This window comes from Simochromis diagramma, unplaced genomic scaffold (assembly GCF_900408965.1).
Source record: "Simochromis diagramma unplaced genomic scaffold, fSimDia1.1 OVJJ01000768.1, whole genome shotgun sequence".
Lineage (NCBI taxonomy): Eukaryota > Metazoa > Chordata > Actinopteri > Cichliformes > Cichlidae > Simochromis > Simochromis diagramma.
The window spans coordinates 378,404-403,067 of record NW_024387035.1 but is presented as its reverse complement, the minus strand read 5'-3'; the positions used below and the strand labels follow the sequence as shown (position 1 = coordinate 403,067).

General features: G+C 43.2%; 2 protein-coding genes and 2 long non-coding RNA genes across 5 annotated transcripts in view; 3 read left to right on the top strand and 1 right to left on the bottom strand.

Annotated features, from left to right (window-relative positions):
* LOC120740807 overlaps nucleotides 1-14,031 on the bottom strand; it is a 46,047-nt gene extending 32,016 nt beyond the window's left edge. Inside the window, exon 1 of the long non-coding RNA XR_005697503.1 lies at nucleotides 13,872-14,031. This is a non-coding gene — a long non-coding RNA (uncharacterized LOC120740807). The remainder of the gene's footprint in view (nucleotides 1-13,871) is intronic.
* The window catches only part of LOC120740759, a 288,808-nt gene that overhangs the window by 230,588 nt on the left and 33,556 nt on the right, over nucleotides 1-24,664 (top strand). The gene's annotated exons all lie outside the window — the stretch shown is intronic.
* LOC120740789 lies at nucleotides 980-16,292 on the top strand. Of its 2 annotated transcripts, none has more exons than XM_040043273.1 (6): nucleotides 980-1,150; nucleotides 13,901-13,942; nucleotides 14,031-14,303; nucleotides 14,392-14,634; nucleotides 15,538-15,822; nucleotides 15,929-16,292. In XM_040043273.1, the coding sequence occupies exons 1-5, from the start codon at nucleotides 1,114-1,116 to the stop codon at nucleotides 15,792-15,794; spliced, it is 852 nt and encodes a 283-aa protein (XP_039899207.1). In that variant the 5' UTR covers nucleotides 980-1,113; the 3' UTR covers nucleotides 15,795-15,822; nucleotides 15,929-16,292. The 2 variants fall into 2 exon arrangements, with proteins under 2 accessions (XP_039899207.1, XP_039899208.1); XM_040043274.1 differs by having other exon boundaries at nucleotides 982-1,150; nucleotides 14,395-14,634.
* Nucleotides 8,777-10,937, top strand: LOC120740801. Its single transcript, XR_005697498.1, has 3 exons — nucleotides 8,777-10,374; nucleotides 10,452-10,590; nucleotides 10,668-10,937. It is a non-coding gene; the product is annotated as an uncharacterized LOC120740801 (long non-coding RNA).

Below are 24,664 nucleotides of genomic sequence, written 5' to 3'. Positions count from 1 at the left end.
AATAATTACTTTTCCTAGTAATTAGTTACTTTTAAAATATTGTAACTCAGTTACTTTATTAAAGAATTAACTAGTAAGTATAACTGATAGGTTTGTAGCTTGAACCTATTCGCTGGAACGTTGAGGACAATATAATTACACCGCAAAGCAAGACACGAAGTAGGCAAAGTTCTTCATGTTTCTCGTGCACGGGAGAGAACCGGACAAACGCCGTTCCTTCGCTTGACCCCAGTTTCTCTCGTCCGCTCCCCCGTAACACTGCTCTTTTATTGAGGTTACATGAATATGCATAGGTTCATTAACATACGACATCTACATACAAACAAAGAGTACCTGTGACCCCATAAAGACTTCCCTAAACCTGCTGGTCTGGAAGTCCAGCAGTTCATCTAAACCAAAGGCACTTAGCCTAAAACAGATACAGCCACGTTTATCCTGCCATAAGACAATAAGAGAAGGTACGACCTCTCCCACGCTCCCAGGATGTAGGTGTGCACACAAAGTTTGCAGACTATCAAGGATCAAAGCTCTACCAATCTACAACTAATTATAAAACTCTAAGCATATATAAGTAGATATTTCTAAGCATAAATGACGATCAACAATACAAAACCTAACAATAACTAATTACTTTTTGAAATTAACCAACACTGCTGATGCTGACCTCTCCCAGTTTGAGTTCCGACTCACTGTCCAATCAAAGCTCTTTGTTTCTCTCTTCACTTTCTTCCAGTAAAATTTAATCACGGCTCATGTTGGATGATTTTGATCACATCACTGTAAACTTGTCCAGTCATTTTCACTCCAGTTTTATTTATATTGTGCCATATTGTAAGGTGAATACAGTATTAAACAACAGAAAGAAAACTTGAAGACTAATCCAGTGTTGGCTGTGGTTGGGAGGCCTGTGCTGTCTGAGCCTGATGCTGGATACTGGTTAACTTGTACGTGTCTGAAACACATGATCAGGACGCGACTGGCACAGGTGTTTATCTAGGGCAGCTTTTATTGTGGCGGTGCCTCCTGTTAGAGTGGTACAGCTTCCTGTTGAGAGTCTCCTGAGAGGAGGGTGAGGTCCGAGGCAGTGAGGAGCTCTGTAACAGGACTGTGAGGATGAAAATGAGGCTGCTGTCTGTGATCCTGCTGCACGGTAAGAAGAATTTCTCACCTCTGATCCAGCACACACTCTGAAGGAGCTGCTTTTTCAGTGTGTGTGTCTCCTTTACACACAGATGCTGGCAGTGTGTCAGGATGTGTGTTCAGCCTCTGTCTGCTTGAACTTTTTGAAAGTTTCTAAAATAACGCAGGTGTGGTGAACAGCAGGGTTGTTCCTTTGGGTTTCTAACCTGGATCAGAGTAAAGCAAAGCATATGTTGGATCAGAAAGCACTGCACATTTTATACTGTGCTTTACCACTGCCATATATGAGCTACTGTGTAGAGGTCTGGGGAAACACATGCAAAAGTAACACACAAACAATAACTATAAATCATAAAGATGGCGCCGGTGAGGTCGGCTGCCGTCACGACTGCTCCGACCACTTTTTCTTTGTCTTTGTTTTTTAAGTTAGTTTTCAGCGTTTCTAAATCGGCAAAATCATCACCATTGGGTACATTAGGTATGACAGTGACACTCTTGTTTCTATTGGTATACAATGTACTCACAATTCGAAGTTTTTAACTCCGGATCCGAGCTGGCCGAGTGAGATCTCGAGGGAGAACAAAGGGAAGCGGAGGCGGCCTAGAGGGAAGCGAGCCGGCGTCAGGAACAGGCTGAGAGCTCGTGCACACCGCACACCTCTGCCTAGCATCCTGCTCGCCAACGTCCAGTCACTGGAGAACAAGCTTGACGACCTCAGGGCCAGGATAAAGTTCCAGAGAGACATTCGGGACTGCAATCTCCTCTGCTTCACCGAGACATGGCTGAACCCAGCGGTGCCGGACCACGCCATCCAGCCGGCCGAGTTCTTCTCGGTTCACCGCATGGACAGGACACGGGACTCGGGGAAGTCAAGGGGAGGCGGCGTGTGTTTAATGGTGAACAACAACTGGTGCAACAGTGCGAACGTTGTTCCTCTCACACGCTCCTGCACACCAAATCTGGAACTACTGTCCATCATGTGTCGTCCTTTTTATCTACCTCGGGAATTTACATCGGTCATTGTAAGTGCCGTTTATATTCCACCACAAGCGGACACGGTCACCGCCTTATGCGAGCTGCATGAGGCACTCACACAGCACCAGACACAACACCGGGACGCTGCGCTTATTGTGACGGGGGACTTTAATAGCGCCAACCTCAAACGCGCAGCGCCGAACTTTTATCAACACATCACCTGCCCCACCAGAGGTGAAAGGACACTGGACCACTGCTACACTACGGTCAAGGACGGCTACAAGGCACAATCCCGCCCCCCCGTTTGGCAAATCTGATCACGCCGCCATTTTCCTCATGCCAAAATACAAACAAAGGCTGAAACAGGAAGTTCCGGTTCAGAGGAAGGTCGCGCGCTGGACGGACCAATCGGTGGCCGCGTTACAGGACGCACTCGATGACGCAGACTGGGACATGTTCAGGAACAGCTCCGACGATGACGTCAACGTGTTTACGGAAGCGGTTGTGGGATTCATCGGGAAACTAGCGGATGATACCGTGGAGACAAAGACTATCACAACGTTTCCCAACCAGAAGCCGTGGGTGGATAAAACCATCCGCGACGCTCTGAGATCCCGCACCGCTGCCTACAACACGGGACTCATGACGGGGGACATGGACCCGTACAAAGCCGCGTCATATAACGTGCGGAGGGCGGTGAAAGAGGCGAAGCAGCGCTACAGGAGGAAACTAGAGTCACAACTCCAACAGAGTGACTCTAGGAGCCTGTGGCGGGGACTAAGGACAATAACGGACTATAAAGCACCAACAACCGGTATGACGAACGCGGCCGTGACTCTGGCAGACGAGCTGAACACTTTCTATGCTCGCTTCGAGGCTGCAGCTAAGGTCTCCAACAATGCTAGTGTTGGCGGCGCTAACGGCTGCAGACAGGAAGATACTGCCAGCACCGGAAACGTGCTCGTCATCTCCGAGCATGAAGTAAGGAGAGCCTTCAAGAGAGTGAACACCAGGAAAGCAGCAGGACCAGACGGCATCCCAGGTCGTATCCTAAGAGACTGCGCATACCAGCTAGCTCCTGTGTTCACTGAGATATTCAACATCTCTTTATCTCAGTCGGTGATCCCCACATGCTTCAAAGAGTCCATCATTGTTCCTGTCCCGAAGAAACCCCACCCTGCTTCTCTCAATGACTATCGCCCTGTAGCCCTCACCTCAGTAGTGATGAAGTGCTTTGAACGCCTGGTCAGAGACTTCATCATTTCTTCACTACCAGACACACTGGACCCACTACAGTTCGCTTACCGTCCAAATCGTTCCACAGATGATGCCATCTCTCATCTCCTCCACACATCACTCACTCACTTGGACACTAGAAGGGGGAATTATGTTAAAATGCTCTTCATAGACTACAGCTCTGCATTTAACACCATAATTCCCTCCACACTCACCACCAAGCTGGAGCATCTGGGACTCAGCTCATCTATGTGTCAGTGGATCTCCAACTTCCTAACTGGCAGACCACAGGCAGTAAGGATGGGCGGACATGTCTCAGCCTCCACCACTCTCAGCACTGGAGCACCCCAGGGGTGTGTTCTGAGCCCCCTTTGTACACATATGACTGTGTGGCCACTACCAGCTCCACCACCATCATCAAGTTTGCTGACGACACCGTCGTGGTGGGCCTGATCTCTGATAACAACGAGACGGCCTACCTGAAGGAGATTAGGAATCTGGAGAACTGGTGCCAGAGGAACAACCTCCTTCTAAACGTCAGTAAGACAAAGGAGCTGATAGTGGACTTCAGCACTAAGCAGGAGAGGAACTACCAGACCCCCGTCATCAACGAGTGCCCAGTGGAGAGAGTGGACAGCTTCAAATACCTCGGAGTTCACATCACGCAGGACCTGTCATGGTCCTGTCACATCAACACCGTGGTGAAAAAGGCCCGACAGCGTCTCTACCACCTCAGACGCTTGAGAGACTTCCAACTGCCCTCCAAGGTGCTCAGGAACTTTTACTCGTGCACCATAGAGAGCATCCTGGCGGGAAACATCTTAACCTGGTTCGGGAACAGCACCATGCAGGACAGACGAGCTCTACAGAGGGTTGTGCGGTCAGCTGAGCGCACCATCCGTTCCGAGCTCCCTGACCTGCACTCAATCTACAGCAGGCGGTGCTGGACCAAGGCCAGGAAGATCGTGAAGGACCTCAGCCATCCCAACAACAGACTGTTCTCTCTGTTGAGGTCAGGAAAGCGATTCCGCTCCCTGAAGACCAACACAGAGAGACTGAGGAGGAGCTTCTTCCCGCAGGCGATACGGTCTCTCAATCACACCACCACACAGTACTGACCCACACATATGGTTCTTACACACACACTGGACTTTCTGGACTTTGTTTTTGCACAACACTGGTCACTATATTCTTCATTTCCGGTTAATACTTGTACAGCTGCTGTTATTGTGTATATATTTATTTATATTTAGATTTCTTCATACATTCTTATATAGTTCTATATTGTGTATTGTGTATTTTGTTGTACAGTTATTTTATTTTCAACTTTAATTTATATATTTTATCTTATTCTTCCCAGTTAAATTTACCCTTCATTCTAATTTGTGTTGTACAGTTATTTCATTTTTAACCTTAATTTATATTTTATTCCTTCCTAGTTAAATTTACCCTTTTTAATTTTTCTTTTTAATTTTTCATATTTATTTCCTATCTTATTCATAGCCTTTCCTTTTTTTGTTTTCTTTGGGTCACGAGCAGTTGTCCAAGCATTTCACTGCATATCGTACTGTGTATGACTGTGTACGTGACAAATAAAATTTGAATTTGAATTTGAATTTGAATTTATAATACAGAACACGGCCATTAGATTAATAAATAATGTGGGTACAGGGACCATACAAATTCCAAGACTTGGTGAAGCTTAAAACAGCGCAAATAATGTATGAAGTAAGAAATAAATTGCTTCCCAAAGAAATCTGTAAATTATTCATAGAAAGAGACGGTGGGTATAACTTAAGAAGGAAATGGAATTTAAAAATACAAAGTGCTAGAACAACTTTAAAAATCTATCTCAATTGCAGGAGTTACATTATGGAACAGTCTAACAGCAGAAATAAAAGAAATTAAAACAAACCAGTTGAAAATAAAATATAAAAAACTTATTTCAAATAATTATAAGAATGAAGAAAACAGGGTTAACGCAGGACGGTAATGTTGCTGCAAATGGTGTTGTAGTTCTTTTCTGTTTTGTTTGTTTGTTTTCATAACTTGTGAATCTGCAAATTTACACATTCTGTCTTTTTCATATGAAAAACTTACTTTGGTTCATATGTTGTTTGTTTAATTTAAGACTAAAAGAAAATTAAATGGATGAGAGGTCAAACATGAGGGGGTAGGGACAAATAACTATATACTTCTGGTTATTTTGTAACGATTGTGAGGCACATGTGTGAAAGGAAATGAACTGAGCTGGATCAGAGTGTGTGTGCATTAACTTCAGTATTGTTTGGAAAAACTTCTTCCTGAGAGAAGGTTTTCATAAACCCTGCTTCTGTGCTCACAAGTCTTTATGCATCAGAGCTGTGTGCCTTTATTTCTATTTATTTCTATTTTGACTTACTGTTTAGAGGCTTCATTGACCAGCACCTCCATCTGACGGTGCTGGAGATCGTTTTGGTGTATTTTATATTTAACAAAAAATTGTTTTGTTTTGTTTTTCAAAGGGGAAAGTCTGCACGTTCATGTGGACACAAGCCTGTTCATGATACGAGTCAGGGTGATGTGGGGGTGGGATTGACAGGTTCTAATGTAAAGGACACAGAAAGAGAAAGAGAAGGATGAGACCGTTACACTGATAATCCAGACGACTCTCCACTAGTCTGTACTTGTCAAAACTGGCATCTTACACCATGAAACTGTTCTTACACTGTTGTTTTATAACCCGTTCAAAGCACTGACATGAGTCCACTATCAGATAAGATCATTAGTAACCTTCACTGTTTCTGTGCTGTGATGAAACCTGACTGAAACTCTTCAAATAAACCATTCCTCAGCAGATGATCTGTTAGCTGTTTGACAACTACTCTTTCAAGGATTTTTGATATGAAAGGAAGGTTGGAGATTGGCCTATAATTAGCTAAGACTGCTGGGTCTAGAGATGCTTTTTGAGTAAAGGTTTAACTACAGCCAGCTTGAAGGCCTGTGGTACATAGCTGATCATTAGAGATAGGCTGATCATATTTAAGATCGAAGCATTAATTAATGGCAGGACTTCTCTTGGCAGTCTTTACAGATTATTTTTTTCAAGAGTAATTAGTTACTTTATTACTAGGGATGGGTACCGGTATCCGGTGCCATTATTGCACCGGTTCTGACATAAAGGGTAGTAACCAGACCGAAAGGCAGCGTACATTTCGGGGGGGTTTTTTTGGTAGTGATGTGCGGATCGATCCTGAAATATCGATTCCTCCGATACCAGTCATTTATGTTCTAGAATCGATTCTCACATTAAAATATCGATATTTTAGTAATTTAGAGTAAATTTGTAGTTTATCATTAACAGGAACACAGTGGAAAGAAACTATAACATTGGATTGTCTACATTCGAAGGAACTACTTCCTCTTCCGCCTTTCAAAGTCATGTGCGAAATACGGCTGTATAAACATGTTGCAGCCCCTTGGCGCGCGCACTCACAACAATGGCTGAGCGTAATTGGAGTCATGTGCAGACTTATTTTACCTCCACAAACAGCTGAGACGTGGTTTGCGATACATGTGGCAAAAAAGTGAGGTGTTGTGGCAACACCACTGACCTCGTCAAACACCTCAGAGTAAATTATATCACAGAATATGACGAGCGTATGTTGAGGCGAACTGAAGAGGAGGACAGGGACAGGTGCTGCTAGGGCGAGACAGACGTCTCTCACGGAGTCCTTTAGTGCTGCAGGCAGGCAACGTGTTCAAATAGCCACAACTTCAGTTTTTTTATTTCTATATGATGAACTCTGCATCATTAAGTGATAAGAACAAGTAATCTGATGTCCTGTAATCATTATGACGCTATAATTTGAGATACAATAAATAAAATACGTTTTTGTACAAAGTATCGGATCAGTATCGTCGATACCACCCTGAATATTACTTGGAAAGGAAATCTTAACCCTACCATAGAACCAAGTCCGCCAGAGCTTATATATATTTTTACCTGCTGTGGAGCCATTTTTGGGAGCATTTCAAGTTGCTATACATCAATACAACCATTACAGCCTAATTTTTAATAATATGTATTCATTAAGTGCATAGTAATTACATAAATTGCAAAAAAGTGCAATAAACTACAAAAAAATTGAAAATCGTTTTTGCTTTTTTAACATATATTTGTAGTTAGAGAAATTTAAGAGGCTTATCCCTCAAAACTGTAAATACAAAAAAGTTGCACAAAATAGTTTCCCACCACAGGAAATTTATTTTAAGTGTCTTCATGGTTTTATTTTTGAAATACACCAATTTCTATACACTGCAGGAAAAACGAAAATAAATATTATACTGCAAATTTGCAAAAAAGCAGCATATGCATCAAAATAAACTATTTCCAGCAGTGCAATATGAGTCCTCAGCATCCCAGAAACGACACAGAAAGTCATAAAGTCAAAGATAACTTTTAAAAAGACTAGTTTAGGCTCATGAGGCCTTGATGGTAAAAAACTACATTTCCGCGAAAATGACATCACTTCTGGTTTCGGGCAGGTAATGGCGGACATGTGATAGTTCGCGCTGATGGACATAAGAAGTGTTACAAACAGCTGATCGGATCGGCAAAGCGTGTTTCTGGAATATTATGTTTTTGTTCCTGCAAGCGCTTTTTATGCAGTTTTTGCAAAGCTTTATGTGGAAGGAAACCGTGACCGAGGACAAGCTGATGGCATAAGATGTAAGTACAACTCCTCCGGTTTCATATGCAAAAAAAATTATTGCGCTAGCTCACGTGGTTGCAGAGCTACCGGGATTTAAAAATAGTTACGCAAAGCGGAGCATGCCCGCTCTGACGGGTTTTAAAGGGTTAAATAATCAGGCCCCATCTTATCTTAATGACCTTGTAGTACCATATCACCCTATTAGAGCACTTCACTCTCGCTCTGCAGGCCTACTTGTTGTTCCTAGAGTATTTAAAAGTAGAATGGGAGGCAGAGCCTTCAGTTTTCAGGCCCCTCTTCTGTGGAACCAGCTTCCAGTTTGGATTCGGGAGACAGACACTATCTCTACTTTTAAGATTAGGCTTCAAACTTTCCTTTTTGCTAAAGCATATAGTTAGGGCTGGACCAGGTGACCCTGAATCCTCCCTTAGTTATGCTGCAATAGATGTAGGCTGCCGGGGGATTCCCATGATGCATTGAGTTTTTCCTTTCCAGTCACCTTTCTCACTCACTATGTGTTAACAGACCTCTCTGCATTGAATCATATCTGTTATTAACCTCTGTCTCTCTTTCACAGCATGTCTTTATCCTGTCTTCCTTCTCTCACCCCAACCGGTCGCAGCAGATGGCCCCGCCCCTCCCTGAGCCTGGTTCTGCTGGAGGTTTCTTCCTGTTAAAAGGGAGTTTTTCCTTCCCACCATCACCAAAGTGCTTTCTCATAGGGGGTCATATGATTGTTGGGCTTTTCTCTGTATCTATGAAGCGCCTTGAGGCGACTTTTGTTGTGATTTGGCGCTATATAAATAAAATTGAATTGAATTGGATGTTATTCCATCCAAATTCTCATTATAATCAGCTTGAATCTGTTATATATAATCTTTGATTTTGACTTTGCGTGCACAACCAATCAGAAAAATGAGAACAGCCAAAGTGCTAATGTGAGGTTTGGCATCTGGGGCAACCCTAAGATCACTAGAAGATCAGCAGATGTAGTGGTGGGCAGATCAATCCAAGTATCGTTAACATTGATTTATATGGATCAGTACAAGTGTAATGAGATCGGTGCTTCAGTTTCTGTTTCTCTCCTGTATGCTCTGATGAGGTTTCATCAGAGGCGGCCTGGCTGCTGCTTCTTTCAAGTGTCACAGCCCGGGCCGGTTCCCTTTTCTCCCCTCTTGTACTTTGATGTTTTCCTGTCACATGACCCAACAGCGCTAGGCAAACAAGCAAGCAGGTTCAGCTAGCCAGGCCCGCTCAGCACTGCATCAATGACAGAGAATATCCTGGTAGATAGCTGTGGGAATAGTAATAATATTGTTATCTTCAGACTTAATTTTCACAGTGCAAATGGCTCATTCTTATTTATCCAACTGAAAAAGTATTTATGCTAAGACCCTTATCTAATACATTTACCTTAGTGACGCTCATGAACACCACAGTCACTGCAGATGGATAGAAAGATACTTTATTGATCCCACAAATGAAATATGTGTGTTACAGCAGCATCAGTCTACAAATAACAGAGCTAAAATAATAATAATAAACTAATGTAAAAATGAAATTAATTAAAAGCAGTAAAGGTCAGACTGACATAGGAAGAATTTCATGTTCTTCATGGCAGCCGGGTTGAATCAGTCTGAGGGATGAGGAAGCTCTGCTGCCTCAGCAGTGAGCACTGTAATGGTCGTGCATGATAGAGAGCAGTTTGTTCAGTGACCTCCGACCCTCACTGGCTCAAGACATTCTAAATAATTCACCACAGTGCTGCAAGCTAACCTGTGTATCCTGCACAAAACTACCCAGGATTTTCATGTATTAATGGAAGAACATCAAATAAGTATACCTTACTTTGTTTTGCAAGACATTTCACAATATGAAAGTACATCACATACAGATAGGGCTGCCACAAACGATTATTTTGATAGTCGACTAGTCACTAATCGGAAGATTAGTTAGACTAATCATATCATGCATCCATTGGACGTACAACGTGCACCAGCAGCATCTGCTCTAATATAACTATCATTAGCTTAGAGCTTTAAGTGATTAAGATATGTGCTATCTAAAAATAAAGACAAGATGACAGTTTATTGAATTTAAATTAAATTTGCAGATTGTTTCGGTGAAGTTTAATAAAGTCGGCCGTCTGCTCCTTGCTATCTAAATGTCATGGTCCGCGGCCCGGCGTCCGAGGAGCTGATGGGATGCTCACGCCCACGGGCATGGCTGTTAACTCCACACCTGCACCCCATCCCAGGCGATCATCAGGTGGACTATTTGATCCAGCCCAGCCTGCTGCTCCACGCCAGTCCGTAGTCGTCTCACAGCGGTAACGTACACCTGCGGGAAAGCGATTGTGAAAACTCATCTGTCCGAACTAGCGCTAATTCTGTCCTGTGCACTCAGATAACAACTCGCCGTCTTTTTTTGAGCCACCTGCCCGTCTGGAATTTGGATCGCCTTCAGTACTCGCCACCTCGACTTTCCTGGAGCTCCCCCGTGGACCCTCACCCCTCCCTCCGGCTCCCACGGCCCCGCTGTCACCGTAAGACTCATACTCTTCCCCCACGTATGCTGCTATTTCCCCGCGCCCCAATAATTCTTTTCCTTTTTCTGTTGCAGCCTCCCACAGTCCCGTTTTCGGCGTTCCTGCGCGACTCATCTCCCGGTCCCTTGGTTTCTCTAGTTTCACGCATGTTTTCCTTCTACCCTCCCGGGACACCTTCAGTTAAAATAAAGTTTATTTTCTCATATTCCTGTGTGTGTTGGCTCTGCTTCTGGGTCCAGCTTGTGCGCAGAACTTCGGTTCATGACACTAAAATATAACAGGACATTCTCGAGCATGGCAGCATGGTGGCACGGTGGTTAGCACTGGTGCCGCACAGCAAGAAGGTCCTGAGTTCAATTCCAACATCAGTCTTTCTGTGTGGAGTTTGCATGTTCTCCCCGTGTTTGCGTGGGTTCCCTTTGGGTACTCCGGCTTCCCCCCACCGTCCAAAGACATGCAGCTTGTGGGGATAGGTTAATTGGATAATCCAAATTGTCACTATGTGTGAATGTGAGTGTGAATGGTTGTCTGTCGCTGTGTGTTGACCCTGCGACAGACTGGCGACCTGTCCAGGGTGTACCCCGCCTCTCGCCCTATGACAGCTGGGATAGGCTCCAGCACCCCCGCGACCCTGAAAAGGATAAGCGGAAGCGAATGGATGGATGGATGGATTCTCGAGCATCTCACACTTCTGATAATCAGCTGTCTGCTTGACGTTTATTCAGCTGTGTAAAAACTACAACTTTAATCTCAGCCAAACCGATTTACTCAGGAACAAATAAAATACTGAAAAAAATGTTTTAAGTTATCTAAGTGACTTATGTATCATGTTTAACCTGAGTAGGGAAAGACGGCGGTGGGTTTGAAAACGATTTGCCGGGAGTCAGGTGTTCTCACGGCTCTAGTGAGCCTTGCCCCCGGCTAGCTATCGAGCTAGTGTTTAACAGACGTCTCCGAAAGCATCGGAGCGCTTTTGAAAATATGTGGTGTCTTCCCTGGTGAACATCAAGTTCACCAAGGAAGACACAAAGGACGACTGTTTGCCTTTCCTGGACTGCGCTGTGCACATTGAAGAGAACGGCAACCTCAACATCGAAGTTTACCGGAAGCCCACACACACGGACCAGTACCTCCTCTTTGACTCCCATCACCCTCTGGAACACAAACTTGGAGTAATCAGGACCCTACACCACCGGGCAGAACATGTTCCCTCTAAGCCTGAAGGAAAAAAGAAGGAACACACACATGTAAAGGAAACACTCAAAACGTGCGGCTATCCTAAATGGGCGTTCTTAAAGTCAGCAAAGAGGCACAGAAAAGAAGACCAGACACCAGCGAGGGAGGATAAGAAGGACAGACGCAACAACATTGTCATCCCCTATGTAGCCGGTGTATCAGAGAAACTCAGGAGAGTTTTCTCCAAGCATGACATCCCAGTGTATTTCAGACCCAGCAACACGCTCAGACACAAACTGGTTCACCCGAAAGACAAAACTCCAAAACACAGACTTAACAATGTGGTGTTTGCTGCACAGTGCAGCGAGGAATGCCCAGACCTCTACATTGGAGAGACCAAACAGCCACTTCACAAGCGCATGGCACAACACAGAAGAGCCACCTTCACAGGACAAGACTCAGCAGTCCATCTGCATCTTAAGGATAAAGGACACTCTTTCGAGGATGCCAATGTTCACATTTTGGACAGAGAGGACAGATGGTTTGAAAGAGGAGTGAAAGAAGCATCTATGTCAACTGTGAGCGACCATCTTTGAACAGAGGCGGGGCTTACGACACCAACTCTCTGCCATCTATAATCCAGTTTTGAGATCCCTCCCCAGACACCTTAACGCCCACTCACATCCTGGGCCATCTGACCTCAGGAATTCGCATGATAAGGTGGGGCCAGGTTTCACAATGAGCTCACCCGAAACTCTGGCTGATTGGGACCCACACCCAGTTTCACACCTTGGCTCAGGCGATTAGAGGATCATCAGGGGGTCCTTTTGTCCCTCTGTGGGGGGAAACTCCCACTAGGCTTATATCTGGGACTCTCCACCATTTGACCTTAGAACTGAAGAAGCTTCTCGGATGAGAGGTGAAACGTCTTCAAGTAACTTAAAGAAGTCCAGACGCTTTTCTTTGCAAGCTCCTTTGACTACGATGACCTGGATGACTGAGAACCTTCACAGACATGTGGTGTCTTGATAAACTGAGCAGATATTTGAGGTTTACACAGCTACATTCTCGCCTGTTAAACATTTATTTTGTGACCCAGAAAGAATAATAAAAGTAGTAGAACTAACTAGCTACCGCCATTGTTGACAACTGGGACACAGCTTCTTCTTCTCTGGGGTTTAACGGCAACTGGCATCCTTGTACATGCAGTGCTGCCATTTTCTGTTTCTACCTGTTATTACACTCTTAAATCCTGCTACTTATTCCTGTGGCTTTTGGGATCTTACAAAGCTTCAAACGACGTGTCAACTATTAAATTAGTCGTCGACGATTTTGATAGTCGACGTAATCGTGACTAGTCAGCTAATCGTAGAAGCCCTACATACAGATGATTCAAGTCCTGACTTCTTTATACTTCCAGTTTATGACATCACACTAAGCAGTCCTTCTCTTTAAATCTAAGCTCACTTCTTCCTCTCATGTCCTTCTCTCTTATCTTTCTCCATCTCTGAGTGACGTTAGCTCTCTTTCTTTCCTCTCTTTGAAATACAACAGCTGGACTGTTAACTGTAACACACTGTGAGACAAACTGCACACAAACAGTTTGTGTGTTTGCTGATGTTTGTTGTGCTCATAGAAACGCTGCATTTTAAATGACCTGACTTATAATAAACCGTTACTCCCTTTATGCTCGCTCCTCTTCAGCAGGGCTAGCTAGATGCTGAAGTAGTGTGACTTACTGCCCCGCCCACTTTTACCACTTAAGCCAGTAACAAAGTATCTGTACTTTGGTAATGCCCACCTCTGTTGATGAATCATGCAGGGTTTATGCAAATTTTTTTTTACACACCCTATATGAGAATGAAGCTCGTACACCAGGAGTGTCTCCAGGTCTCGAGAGCCGGTGTCCTGCAGGTTTTATATCTCACCCTGGGTCAACACACCTGAATCAGATGATTAGTTCATTACCAGGCCTCTGGAGAACTTCAAGACATCTTGAGGAGGTTACTTAGCCATTTAAATCAGCTGTTTTAGATCAAGGACACCGGCCCTCGAGGCCTGAGTTGGCCAACCCTGTAGTACACCTTCACACTTTCTCTGACCTTCAGTGACCTCTGTCCTCCTGTTGCAGGTGTGTGTGTGCTGCATCTCTCTGCACTGACTGTTTCTGCAGGTGAGTCGATGGAAGTGAAAACCATCAGTGAGACTCCAACAAGAACACAAATACATTTACTCTGTCTGTGTATCTGTCTGCCCTTCAGTCTCTCTGAGTGTAAATCCAAATTCAACAACGTTCTTCACTGTTAGTGGTCTAGCAGTTCTGACTTGTGATGATGATGATGGAAAAACAGTTGATGGATGGACAGTGAAGAGGACCAGAGGAGGACGCACTGAGATGTGTGGAGCATCTGCAGGAGGCCTTGTTCTTAAAAATTCTATGTGTCAACTCATGTTGGACAAAGCCTCTGATGGAGCTTACTTCTGTGAAAGCTCATCTGGGCAGCGTAGTGATGAAGTCAACATCATTGTTTCAGGTACAGATGTTCCAGCTGTGTCTGTATGACTCTGTGTGTTGGTGGAAGTCTGTCTCTGTATCACTCTGTTTGTGTCTCTGTTGATAAGCAGGTTCCCTGATGCTGGACATCCCTTCATCTCCTGTGTGGACAGGAAGTAATGTGACTCTGCTCTGTCAAAGCAAAGACGGTAAACAGCGGAACTCTGATTTTTATAAAAGTGTTGAAAGGATTGGATTTGATCCTGAAGGAAAGTGGATTCTCATTAATGTTCAGAAGTCTGATGAAGGTCTCTACTCGTGCTCAGCTGGTGTTGATAAGAAGTCTCCTGAATTCAGGCTGACAGTCAGAGGTCAGTGCAATGATCTTTCTTATTCAACCTCTTTTCCTGGACTTTAGTAGAAATGTCATAGAGATCAATGAAAGGTGGTAGGTTATATCTTACTTTATCGATACATGTTCTCTTAATGTATTCAGGTCACATAAACAGAGCAGCCAGAGAAAATTATCCCATCATTACAAAGGTTGGAATATTAAAGAAGGAACAAAGAAGTCCATCTTCACTGTGGTGGCACAAAACCTCTATTTGACTTTAAAACACTGCTGGATTCACTAAAGAGACTCAGTGTCAGGTTGTGACTGACAGATGTGAACATTAGTTTCTTTTCAGGCCCATGTTTCTCTTTCAAGAGGAGAATATTTGAATGAATCACACAAATGTGAGTCACTAAGGTTTAACCACAGAGAAAAGCACATCTCATTGCTGCTGTGAAAGATGCAGGGAGTCACTTTGGAATGAGACCATCTCCTCTGCTGATCAGGCCCACCACAGTTGACACACCTGTCCATTGGTATTGTAGGTCGGCTAGCAGTCGTGTCTGTGTGAGGACAGTATAGGAGAGGACTCAGGATAGGCAGAATCCCTCGATCCAGTCGTCTGCAGTTGATCCTGATCTAACTCATTTATTCTTTAATGCTGATTTCTGTCAGCGGTCTTGGGATGAGAGAAGAAGATGGGTACGCCCAGACCGTCACTGCACTCCTCTTCATCCTGTGCCTGATAAAGACCATAAATAAAGACTTTCATGACAGATAGTCTCAGTGTATCCTCAGTGTAACCTGAAGATCCTTTCTTTAGTCTTTCAAGAATTCAGACAGCTCTGTCTATCAGTGAGGAAGCTTCCAGAGACTACTGGAACTGATGAGCTGACCAGATAATAAACTGACTGAACCATCTTTGTCATTGTTCCTGCAGATCCTCCCGCAGATCCTCCTCCTAATGTAAAAGCTCCTTCTTCTACCCCAATCACTCACTCTTCCAGAACATCAAGCCCCCAAAGTACCAGTAAAAAAGACCCTGAAAATACAAATAAAAAAAACCCTAATGGTAAGAATAAACCAAAAAAGCAAGATGAGGAGGATGGGTGGTACTGGTCCCCATCCTCTGGCCCTCCTCTCACAGCCTCCATCATGTCAGGTCTGGTTTCTGTGGTTCTCCTGGTTCTGGTTTGAGTTCTGCTCCTTTGGAGGAAGCTAAAAGGTAAGACGTGTGTCAGCTGAGTCACAGAGCACATACATGTGTGTGTTAGGGAAGGTCAAAGGTCACCAGCTTCGAGCTGAAATCACTGATGTTTGTCTCTGAACAGGAAAGTGAGGACACACTCTGCCTTATGGAGGACCTTCATCCTACTGTCTCTGATTGGCTGCTGTTCTGTGACATCATTGGTCCCCCCTGAAGCTCCAGCAACCAGTATAAAAGCAGGGGGTGTGTCTTCAGAGTGTCAGCTTTGCTGGTGTATCTTTACTGGGATTTTACATGTTTGGTCTTATTATGCAGCACTTCGTGGGTTTTTTTAAAAATGCTTTTAAGTAAAATATTTTGGGATGTTTAAAGGTTTTCCTGCAGCTCTGCAATGACTTGTATTTTCAGACATGACAGCTGTGACTGTGTGTGTATTACACAGGTTTTGCGCTGTAATAATAAACTATTAAAGTTTCTCACCACAAACACATTAATGTCTGAGTCTTTGTTCAAGACTGCTGGAGAACAGCTGGTCTCCAAGCACAGCACCATGACAGGGTGGCAGTCAGTAGAAAAAACAGAAGATGTTCCTGCTCATCAGTGGGATGATATGTGATTAAGACTGTTAAATGGATGTTAATCCAGCCGCCGACCACGCCCACACTGCCTCAGCTCACCATCATGTTTGCTGTAAAATGTTTTAAAGTTAATGTTACAAAGGTTCCTGTTTCTTCCTGCCCCTTTCCCCTTACTCTCCCTCACCTCACCAGACTTGCATTGTTTCCATTTCTCTCCTTTGAAAGGCTCTAGTTTGCCCTCAATTGCACTCATCTGGCACACATCATATAAGGACTGCACACACTTACAGATCACTTTTTTTGCTTCCACATGAGGCAGCAGCTAAGAGTTTAGCCATGTGTGTCTCCCTTTAAGTTACGCTACATTACCTTCTTGATGCGTTGAAGTTGGGCACTGAGGAGGACTGAATAAATTTAAAAAAACAAAAGACACATTGTAAATATGATACTTCACTAAAATCATTTTCTTTAACTTTGACTGATCTTTTCATTTTAAAATGTCCTAAGTTAAGTCGTTTAAACTAGAAGTCAGGGACATTGCAGCTGCCATTCCATCTTTGTACCAGTAGGTGTCAGTGTTAAACCACAGTTTGCTCTGTTGGTTGGCAGTGTCCAGGTGTGACAGTGGGATACGTGATAACTCTGTTTGATAACAGAGAATATGTGAGATGTGTTTGGGAAAAGTTGGTGCACAGCTGTAATACTGTCAAGTAACGAAAGACTGCATAAGTATGAGTAGGAGGAGATAATGGTGACAAGCCACGCCTCCCCATCTAACCGTTCCTCTCCTGTTTACAGGACACATGTATAACTGTCCACAGGTGCTGTGACCCCATACCAGTAACATAAATCAAAAAAGTAAAATCATCACGCCGCCATGAATAACTCTGTACCACAATAACAATAATGTTATATTGGTGTCATGACGATCTGAGAAATCTTAAATCACGACTTTAATTTACTGCAATGCTGCTTTTATATCTCCAGCTTCTTTACTTTGATATTTAATCAGATCTCTAACTGATATTTTTTTTCTTTTTTACAGGCATTTTGTATTCTTTGAACATCCACCACTTGTTTTTATGTTTTCTACTAAATGTTTGATCTTTGGATTTGTATCACACAAAGTTACAATGTTGTTAGATGCTTTATTATTAAGATATTTGGGTGATATAAGGACTCACAGTCCAGATCCATGGTGTGGATGAGTATTTCTTTTGCGTCTTTACTGGATCCAGCTGTTGTGTGTATGCAACATAAGAATCTGTCTCCTTACGCCGTTCATCTCTGTTCCACTGAAGTTAATACCAGATCACATCTCTCTGCATTGTTTGCCCTCATTCATTCTTTTCATAGTCAATGAGAGTCAGAGAACTGTGATTTGTTGTCAATATTTAACGTTTTATCCATCCATCCATTCGCTTCTGCTTTTCATTTTCAAGTTTTATTTAATCTTTTAATCACTCTTTTGAACTTGTTAGTGCTACAGGAGACAGTCTTCTTTTGCTCTTCCCTCTGTTCTTCTTCATCGCCTGCTTTGCTGCTTCTGAAACAGCATGTTATCATTACAGGACAGAGGTCACTTCCTGCGGGAGTGTGTGTGACTACCTGACAGTCAATCTGTGACCAGCCTGAGATCAGCTGCTGACTCTGTACCTGCTCAAATATCTACTCCATGTTTGAGGTGGGTGTTATTGTACAGAGTTAAGTGTTATTGCTGAAGACACACGGGTGAAATCTTGGGTGCCAGGAGGGGGCAGCGTTCACCATCAATGAGATATCTTCCAATCACTCAGTTGTAAGGGCAGCTTTTATTGTGGAAGGTAGTGATGGTAAATTTGATTCTTTTTCCTGAATCGAGTTTGAACGAGTCAATCACCAAAGTGAATCGGGTTTTTTGAGTCACTGAGGCTACGTCCACACATACACGGGCCAAAGCACCAGGTGGCGATATACTCCCAACCGTGTAGAAATGTTGGCCAATCAGAAGTCCTGAAAATCTCCCGGAGCCACAATTCTCCTGAATTTCTCCCGATTTTCCACCCGGACAACAAAATTGAAAAACCATATCGCAGAATTCATAGCGCGGCCTAGCCAATTCCAGTTTCCAGATACTTAGTTTTAATATTACTCTTATTTCTCTTTCTGGGTCGCAAAATTTTCTTTACCATATTTTCAGCTGTGTAAACTTCAAATATCTGAGCCGACCGACACATCGTCTTCAAACCCCCGCGGTCTCTCACTACTCGGGTTAAACATGATATATAAGTCACTTTGATAACTTAAAAATGTTCTTGTTCGGCTTTTTCAGTGTTTTATTTGTTCGTGAGTAAATCGGTTTGGCTGATATTAAAGTTATTAGATTAAATTAAATTTAACTTTATTAATCCCTCAGGAGGGTTCCTCCGGGGTTTTCACACAGCTGAATAAACGTCAAACAGAAAATGATTAAACAGAAGAGTTTACGTCAGTGTCCTGTTATATTTTAGACCACAAGGAGCAGACGGCAGAGTTTCACTCCCCCGAGGGAGCTCGTGACGTACTACCCGGCTTTCTTTAGACCGCGAAGGCCGGGTCCTCAGGTGGAAGCAGCCTCTGAATTTGGACACCCCCGCTGTTTCCGTGTCGGCCATTGAAAATGGTGACATTTAACGTATTTTATCCGATAAATAAACCCTGTAAAATGTATTTACCCCCCAACAGCTCTTTTGAATGTCTCCCTAGTATGGCACCAACACCTCACTCTTGGAGCACTTTTTTCCCACATGTATCCCAAACCACGTCTTTGGAGGTAAAATAAGTCCGCACATGACTCCGATTACGCTCAGCCATTGTTGTGAGCGCGCACGCCAAAGGGGTGCCAGACATTTATACAGCCGTATTTCGCACATGACTATGAAAGACGTGAGAGGAAGTAGTTCCTTTGAATGTAAACAATCCGAATGTTATAGTTTCTTTCCACTGTGTTCCTGTTAATGATAAACTACAAATTTACTCTAAATTACTAAAATATCGATATTTTAATGTGAGAATCGATTCTAGAACATAAATGACTGGTATCGGAGGAATCGATATTTCAGGATCGATCCGCACATCACTACCTCGGTGGGAAATAGTAAACAAAGGTGGCCCATAGAAGCAGAACAGAGTCGTATGTGTGGAGGGACAGTAACTGTGTGTATATGTAAGCATTTAAACACTGCAGAGAGTACAATTAACAGTAACAGTATTGTAGAAATTCATTTCACTGAAACAATAACGTGGCGCACAGTGTGACGTCAAAAAAGGCGCACACCTTTGACGCTGCGTTTTCTTCGTTTTCCTCATGCACAAACGAGTTGCGAGTTTTCGAAAATATCCACCCTGTCATGGTCCTGAGTCTGAGGACTCAGTGTTTTTGTCATGGTCCTGAGTCTGTGGACTCAGTGTTTTGTGTTTATGCTTTTGTTCATTCCGAGTGTGTATTCTGTTTTGATTTTGCCATTTGTTAGGTTTCTGTTCTTTGCCTGCCTGCTCCCACTTCTCTGTCTGTCCATGGTGTTATTGTGTCTGCTCATGAGTCTGCCTGTCAAGTTCAGTGTCCTGTCTGGTTCTCTGTGTCTGTTAGTTTCCTGTTTTATTCTGAAAGTTCATGTCTCATGTCAGTGTGTTCAGTTTTACCTCTCCCCTGTCTCGTTAGTCTAATTGCTCCCAGCTGTGTCTCCCTCCTGTGGCCCACTCCCTGATTACTCCCCGTGTATTTAAGCCCTGTGTTTTCCTGTGCTCTCTGTCGCGTCATCTGTTTAACGCCATGTCCGTCTGCATCATTCTGTGTAACCCGGTGTTCAGTCTGCGTCTCTCCGCCATCTTTCATTGTGTATTTTGTTCCTCCTCCCGTGCGTGTTTGGTTTAAGTTAGGTTCTTTAGTTTTCCCCAGTTTAGGTTGGTTTACTCCCCGCTCTGCTCCTCCTGTTTTTGTCACCTTATCACCTCTGCAAATAAACATTCACTTGCACCCCAGTCAGTGCCTGCATCTTGGATCCTTTTCTCAATTCACCACACGACTGCTGTGCAGCCGTGACACACCCTGGCAGGCATTTTTAGAAATCTCCGTTTTCAGTGACCGAAAACACCGTTTATGTGTGGACGAAAGGTGCAAACGCATAGAAAAATCTGCGTTTTCAAAAATACCCGGGTACGTGTGGACGTAGCCTAAGTCAGTTGACCAGAGAGTGCAAAAAACGTACTTTTTTCACTCAAACTTAATTTGTTTCTCTTTTTTTATGTATATCCTACTACTAAGATGAGTGATTGAAAAAGAAAAACTATTTTTATTGAGCAAAACAATTTCTAAAAGGAACATTTATTTTATTTATTTTTATTTTATTTTATTAGTATTTTCCTCAAATGTGTCAAATATATATTTTCTCATCTAAATGTCCACTGAGCTGTGAGCCAGTGGGCGGTAAAGCGCCTTAACATTGGTTGCCAACCAAGAAAAAGAAGAAGAAGCTGTGAGCCAGGAGGGAGGGGATTGGTGAGTCCTGAGTGATTCGTTCGTGCTATGATTAGTAGCTCAAATGTGCTGTTAGCATGTTAGCTGAGCGATGCTACTGTGAACCGAGGAGCTATTGTCTTGATGTGAACTTCTACTCAAGGTTTTTTCTTCCAGTTCAGAGCAGAAATGTTTTTGTTAAGAAACTGTTTTTTTTTTCCCACAATTTTAATTATAAGCTAGATATATTTCTACTAATGAAATTAGTTTGCTAATAGAAATAGGGATGAGTCAGTGAGTCAGGGCTTGTGAATCATGATTCACGAGTTAGTAAAGTGATTCTCGAGTATTAAACGATTCGTTCATGATTCGCGCATCACTAGTGGAAGGGCCTCCTGTCAGAGTGGTGCAACTTCCTGTTGAGTTTCCTGGGAGGAGGGTGAGGTCAGCAGCAGTGAGGAGCTCTAAAACGGGAATGTGAGGATGAAGATGGGACTGCTGTCTGTGATCCTCCTGCACAGGAAGAAGAGCTTCCTGTCTGTGATCATCACACACTGAGGACGCAGATCTAAGGCTTTAAGTGGGATTGTTGCTTTGGGTTTCTAACCGAGATCAGAGTGTGTGTGTGCATAGACTTCAACATACTATACGTTTCCAGCCTCTAAAGTCTGTTAGAGTTCTACAAACTGTCCACTATAAAAAAAGGGCTGTGGTGAAGCAAACCATAAAGCTCCTAACACACGTCCCCCAAACCCTGCTACAGGCAAGCAGCGATCAGTGATCAGCACATTGACTGTCTCGATCAATGCTGCAATAAGTGTTATATGTAAACCTGAAAATGTTCGATTGTTGTATTTTTAAAGCTTGTAGTGTATTTGAATTTTATTTTTCAGTTATCAGACTGCTTTAGGTCAAAGTTGTAGGTAGACAAAGGCTCAAAATGAAAAATAAGCACACATTTAACACAATTACCTTCAGTTATTATGACAGTGCAATCTTTCAGAGTTTACTTCTTTTCCGATTACACCATTTGTGGATATTTCTGGCAATATGGGGCAGCTGGTCATATTTGCTCAGTCCAGCACACAACTAAAACTTGCAGGATACCGGCCGGAGTTCAACACCTGTGGTGTAGATGGACCATTACTCAAAAAAGCACATTTTGAAAAGCTTTCAATATATAAAGGAAAAATATCCCAGCATGTTTCAAAACTTTGGATCATAAAACTTAAAAAACAATGCTGTGGTCACCAAGTCTGACGAAAAGCAAACAGACGATGCAGCTCGGTCTGTTTGACCAGTGGTTCCCAAACTTTCTTTGCTGGACCCCCCTTTGTTTTACAAGAAACACACGTAAACGGCGTTTCAAATCACCGAAAACGGAGATTTTTTAAAACTCCTTTTTTGCGTTTACGTGTGGACGAGGAATACAGAGTTCCTCACGCAACATCAAAGATATGAGTCCTTTTTTTCACGTCACGCTGTGCGCCACGTTATTGTTTACATGAGATGAATTGCTGAATGGCAGATAAACAGTATTTTGTCTCTATCGTCAGAAGTGTTGGGACTAACGCGTTATTAAGTAACGCGTTACAGTAACTACGTTATTATTGTGGTAACGAGCACGGTAACTAATTATTATGCCAAAATCAGGAACGCGTTACTCGTTACTGGGATTTAAATAGGCTCGTTACTCGTTACTTCGTGTGGTGGCATCGCAGAGCTTCCACAGATTCAATAACATTAGCAAGTGGTGAGGCCACAGGCAGAATTTCCGAGTTCTGAGTACAATCAAAAGCACCACGACTGCAGTTTTTGTGTTGGATGTAACATGAAGCAGTGACGTAGACTAGTATCATGGCAGTGGTCAACGGCGGTCCAGGCGTGGGATTTCTCTCGTGGAAATGTGCACATTATTTTTCCTTTCTATTGGTAGGTGGCACAGTGCACTTGTGGCAAGTAAGCAAGCTAGAAGACTGGCAATCTTGCTGGGTATCCAGTTACGGAAGCAACACATTAACAAGAGAATTCTGAGTAAAACCAAAGTTACTTTCCCTAGTAACTAGTTACTTTGAAAGTAACGAGTAACTCACTGAGTTACTTTTGATGAAAGTAATGTTAATGTTCAAAATATTGGGGATGGACACCAGAGGAAAAAACCCATAATAACAACACTGGTCCGGTCAGGTTGAGTCAAACGATGATTTTAATGGTCACACGTGGGAGATGGACACTGTATGCAGACAGTCTCAGATCTCGTCTCAAAAAACACATCACCATAGTTTTATGAAATCAGGGTATTAGAACGCCCCTTCATGCGTAGTGACAGGTGTAATACAATCAATGTTGACAATTTTATTTAACACAAAGAATAACATTGTCTCCTTCCCGAGGGCAGACGCTGACTGCCCCCATCTCCTGGAACCGTCTGTACCCTGCTAAGACACAACATGGCAGCTACAAGGACTCTTTCATTTGTTAAGACCATCAGTGTGTATTGCTCTAAATCAAGTATATGATATTAAATGAATATTGCTGGATCAGCTACTTCTACTTAAAACATATTAAAACATGACTAAGCACAAAATCACCAAGAATAACATCTTATAAGTGCTGTGTAAGCGCGTGCGGCCTTCCAAGCTCAAAGCCTTTGCCCTCCATAGATCAGCCAGACTCGCGCTGGCTGTAGCTTTTAACCTTTAATTAACTTGAGCACAACTCTAGAATAAGCAACAAACTGCAATGTGTATGGAATGATCATGGTTACATCTGCAATGGAAAATCATGTTATTATTCTGGTACCTGCAAGGAAAAAGATCAAACTGAAATTATAGCCATCACTGTAAATGCAAAAGATAATGTAAGGTCAAAAACTTCAATTTATGTTTAATGCAAAGCTGGTTATATACTTCTAATGAACTAATAATGCCATATTAAAATAATGAATGAAAATGAGAAAAACATCCCCTCCTTATTTTACAATTCCCTCTGTTGACCTCTGGAGAATCCAGAGGTCACAAACAGTTGTTTCCCCCCTTTTTTCCGCTAACAACATATCAAGGGCCATTCTATTCTGCACTCCCATTAACGAGGTCGGACCCACCTGCTCCGCCAACCCCTCCATGCCGTCTCTGGTCAGGTTAGAGAGCCTCAGTACATTATAGTGAACATAATTGATCCTATCTACGTTCTTGCGTTCTTAACCCTTTTGGATCAACCCCTGCTATTTCCACCCCCAGAACCAAATACATAGATTGTTTGCGATGCCAATTCCCCAATGATAAGGTTAACGCGTTTCCAGAGGGGCTGAAATCCCTCTGTAATTTAAGCTCGTTTTCTAATCCTAATTCTAACGGTTCCCAATTTTTGCCCAGTGTAACCCCTTACCTGGTCCCAACTACGGCACCAGCTGTCATATGGACGATTTCCCCTCTCGCAGTGCGTACTCACAAAATAATCCCAACAGAGCCACACATTATATCCCCTCCAGGCACTGCCGGCGTCCCTACAATTAACAACATCACACAGATCAAACATAAAAGAAATTGTGGGGCCAATAACATAATCTAATTCTAAACCACCATATGTGCTGAGACACTCATCCTTTTTACCAGAGACCTTGCGCTTCACTCTTGCCCGCAGCTTTAAATCACTATAGATCACGCGTGATGTAATTGGTGTATCAAACAACGCCGGACTGGCGTGGCCTCCGTGCTCAGACTGGTTTCCCGGGTCGGTCTGCAACAAACAAATCAAAAAACAAATAGCCATGATTAGCAACATACTTGACATCAAACTCATAATGATT

What these genes read in the sequence shown, in the direction of transcription:
- LOC120740789 (XM_040043273.1), top strand. Translation starts at nt 1,114, where the DNA reads ATGAAAATGAGGCTGCTGTCTGTGATCCTGCTGCACG. An exon ending in GTCTGTGATCCTGCTGCACG is followed by an intron (nt 1,151 to 13,900) that starts GTAAGAAGAATT and finishes CTCCTGTTGCAG; the next exon opens with GTGTGTGTGTGCTGCATCTC. An exon ending in ATTCAGGCTGACAGTCAGAG is followed by an intron (nt 14,635 to 15,537) that starts GTCAGTGCAATG and finishes TTGTTCCTGCAG; the next exon opens with ATCCTCCCGCAGATCCTCCT.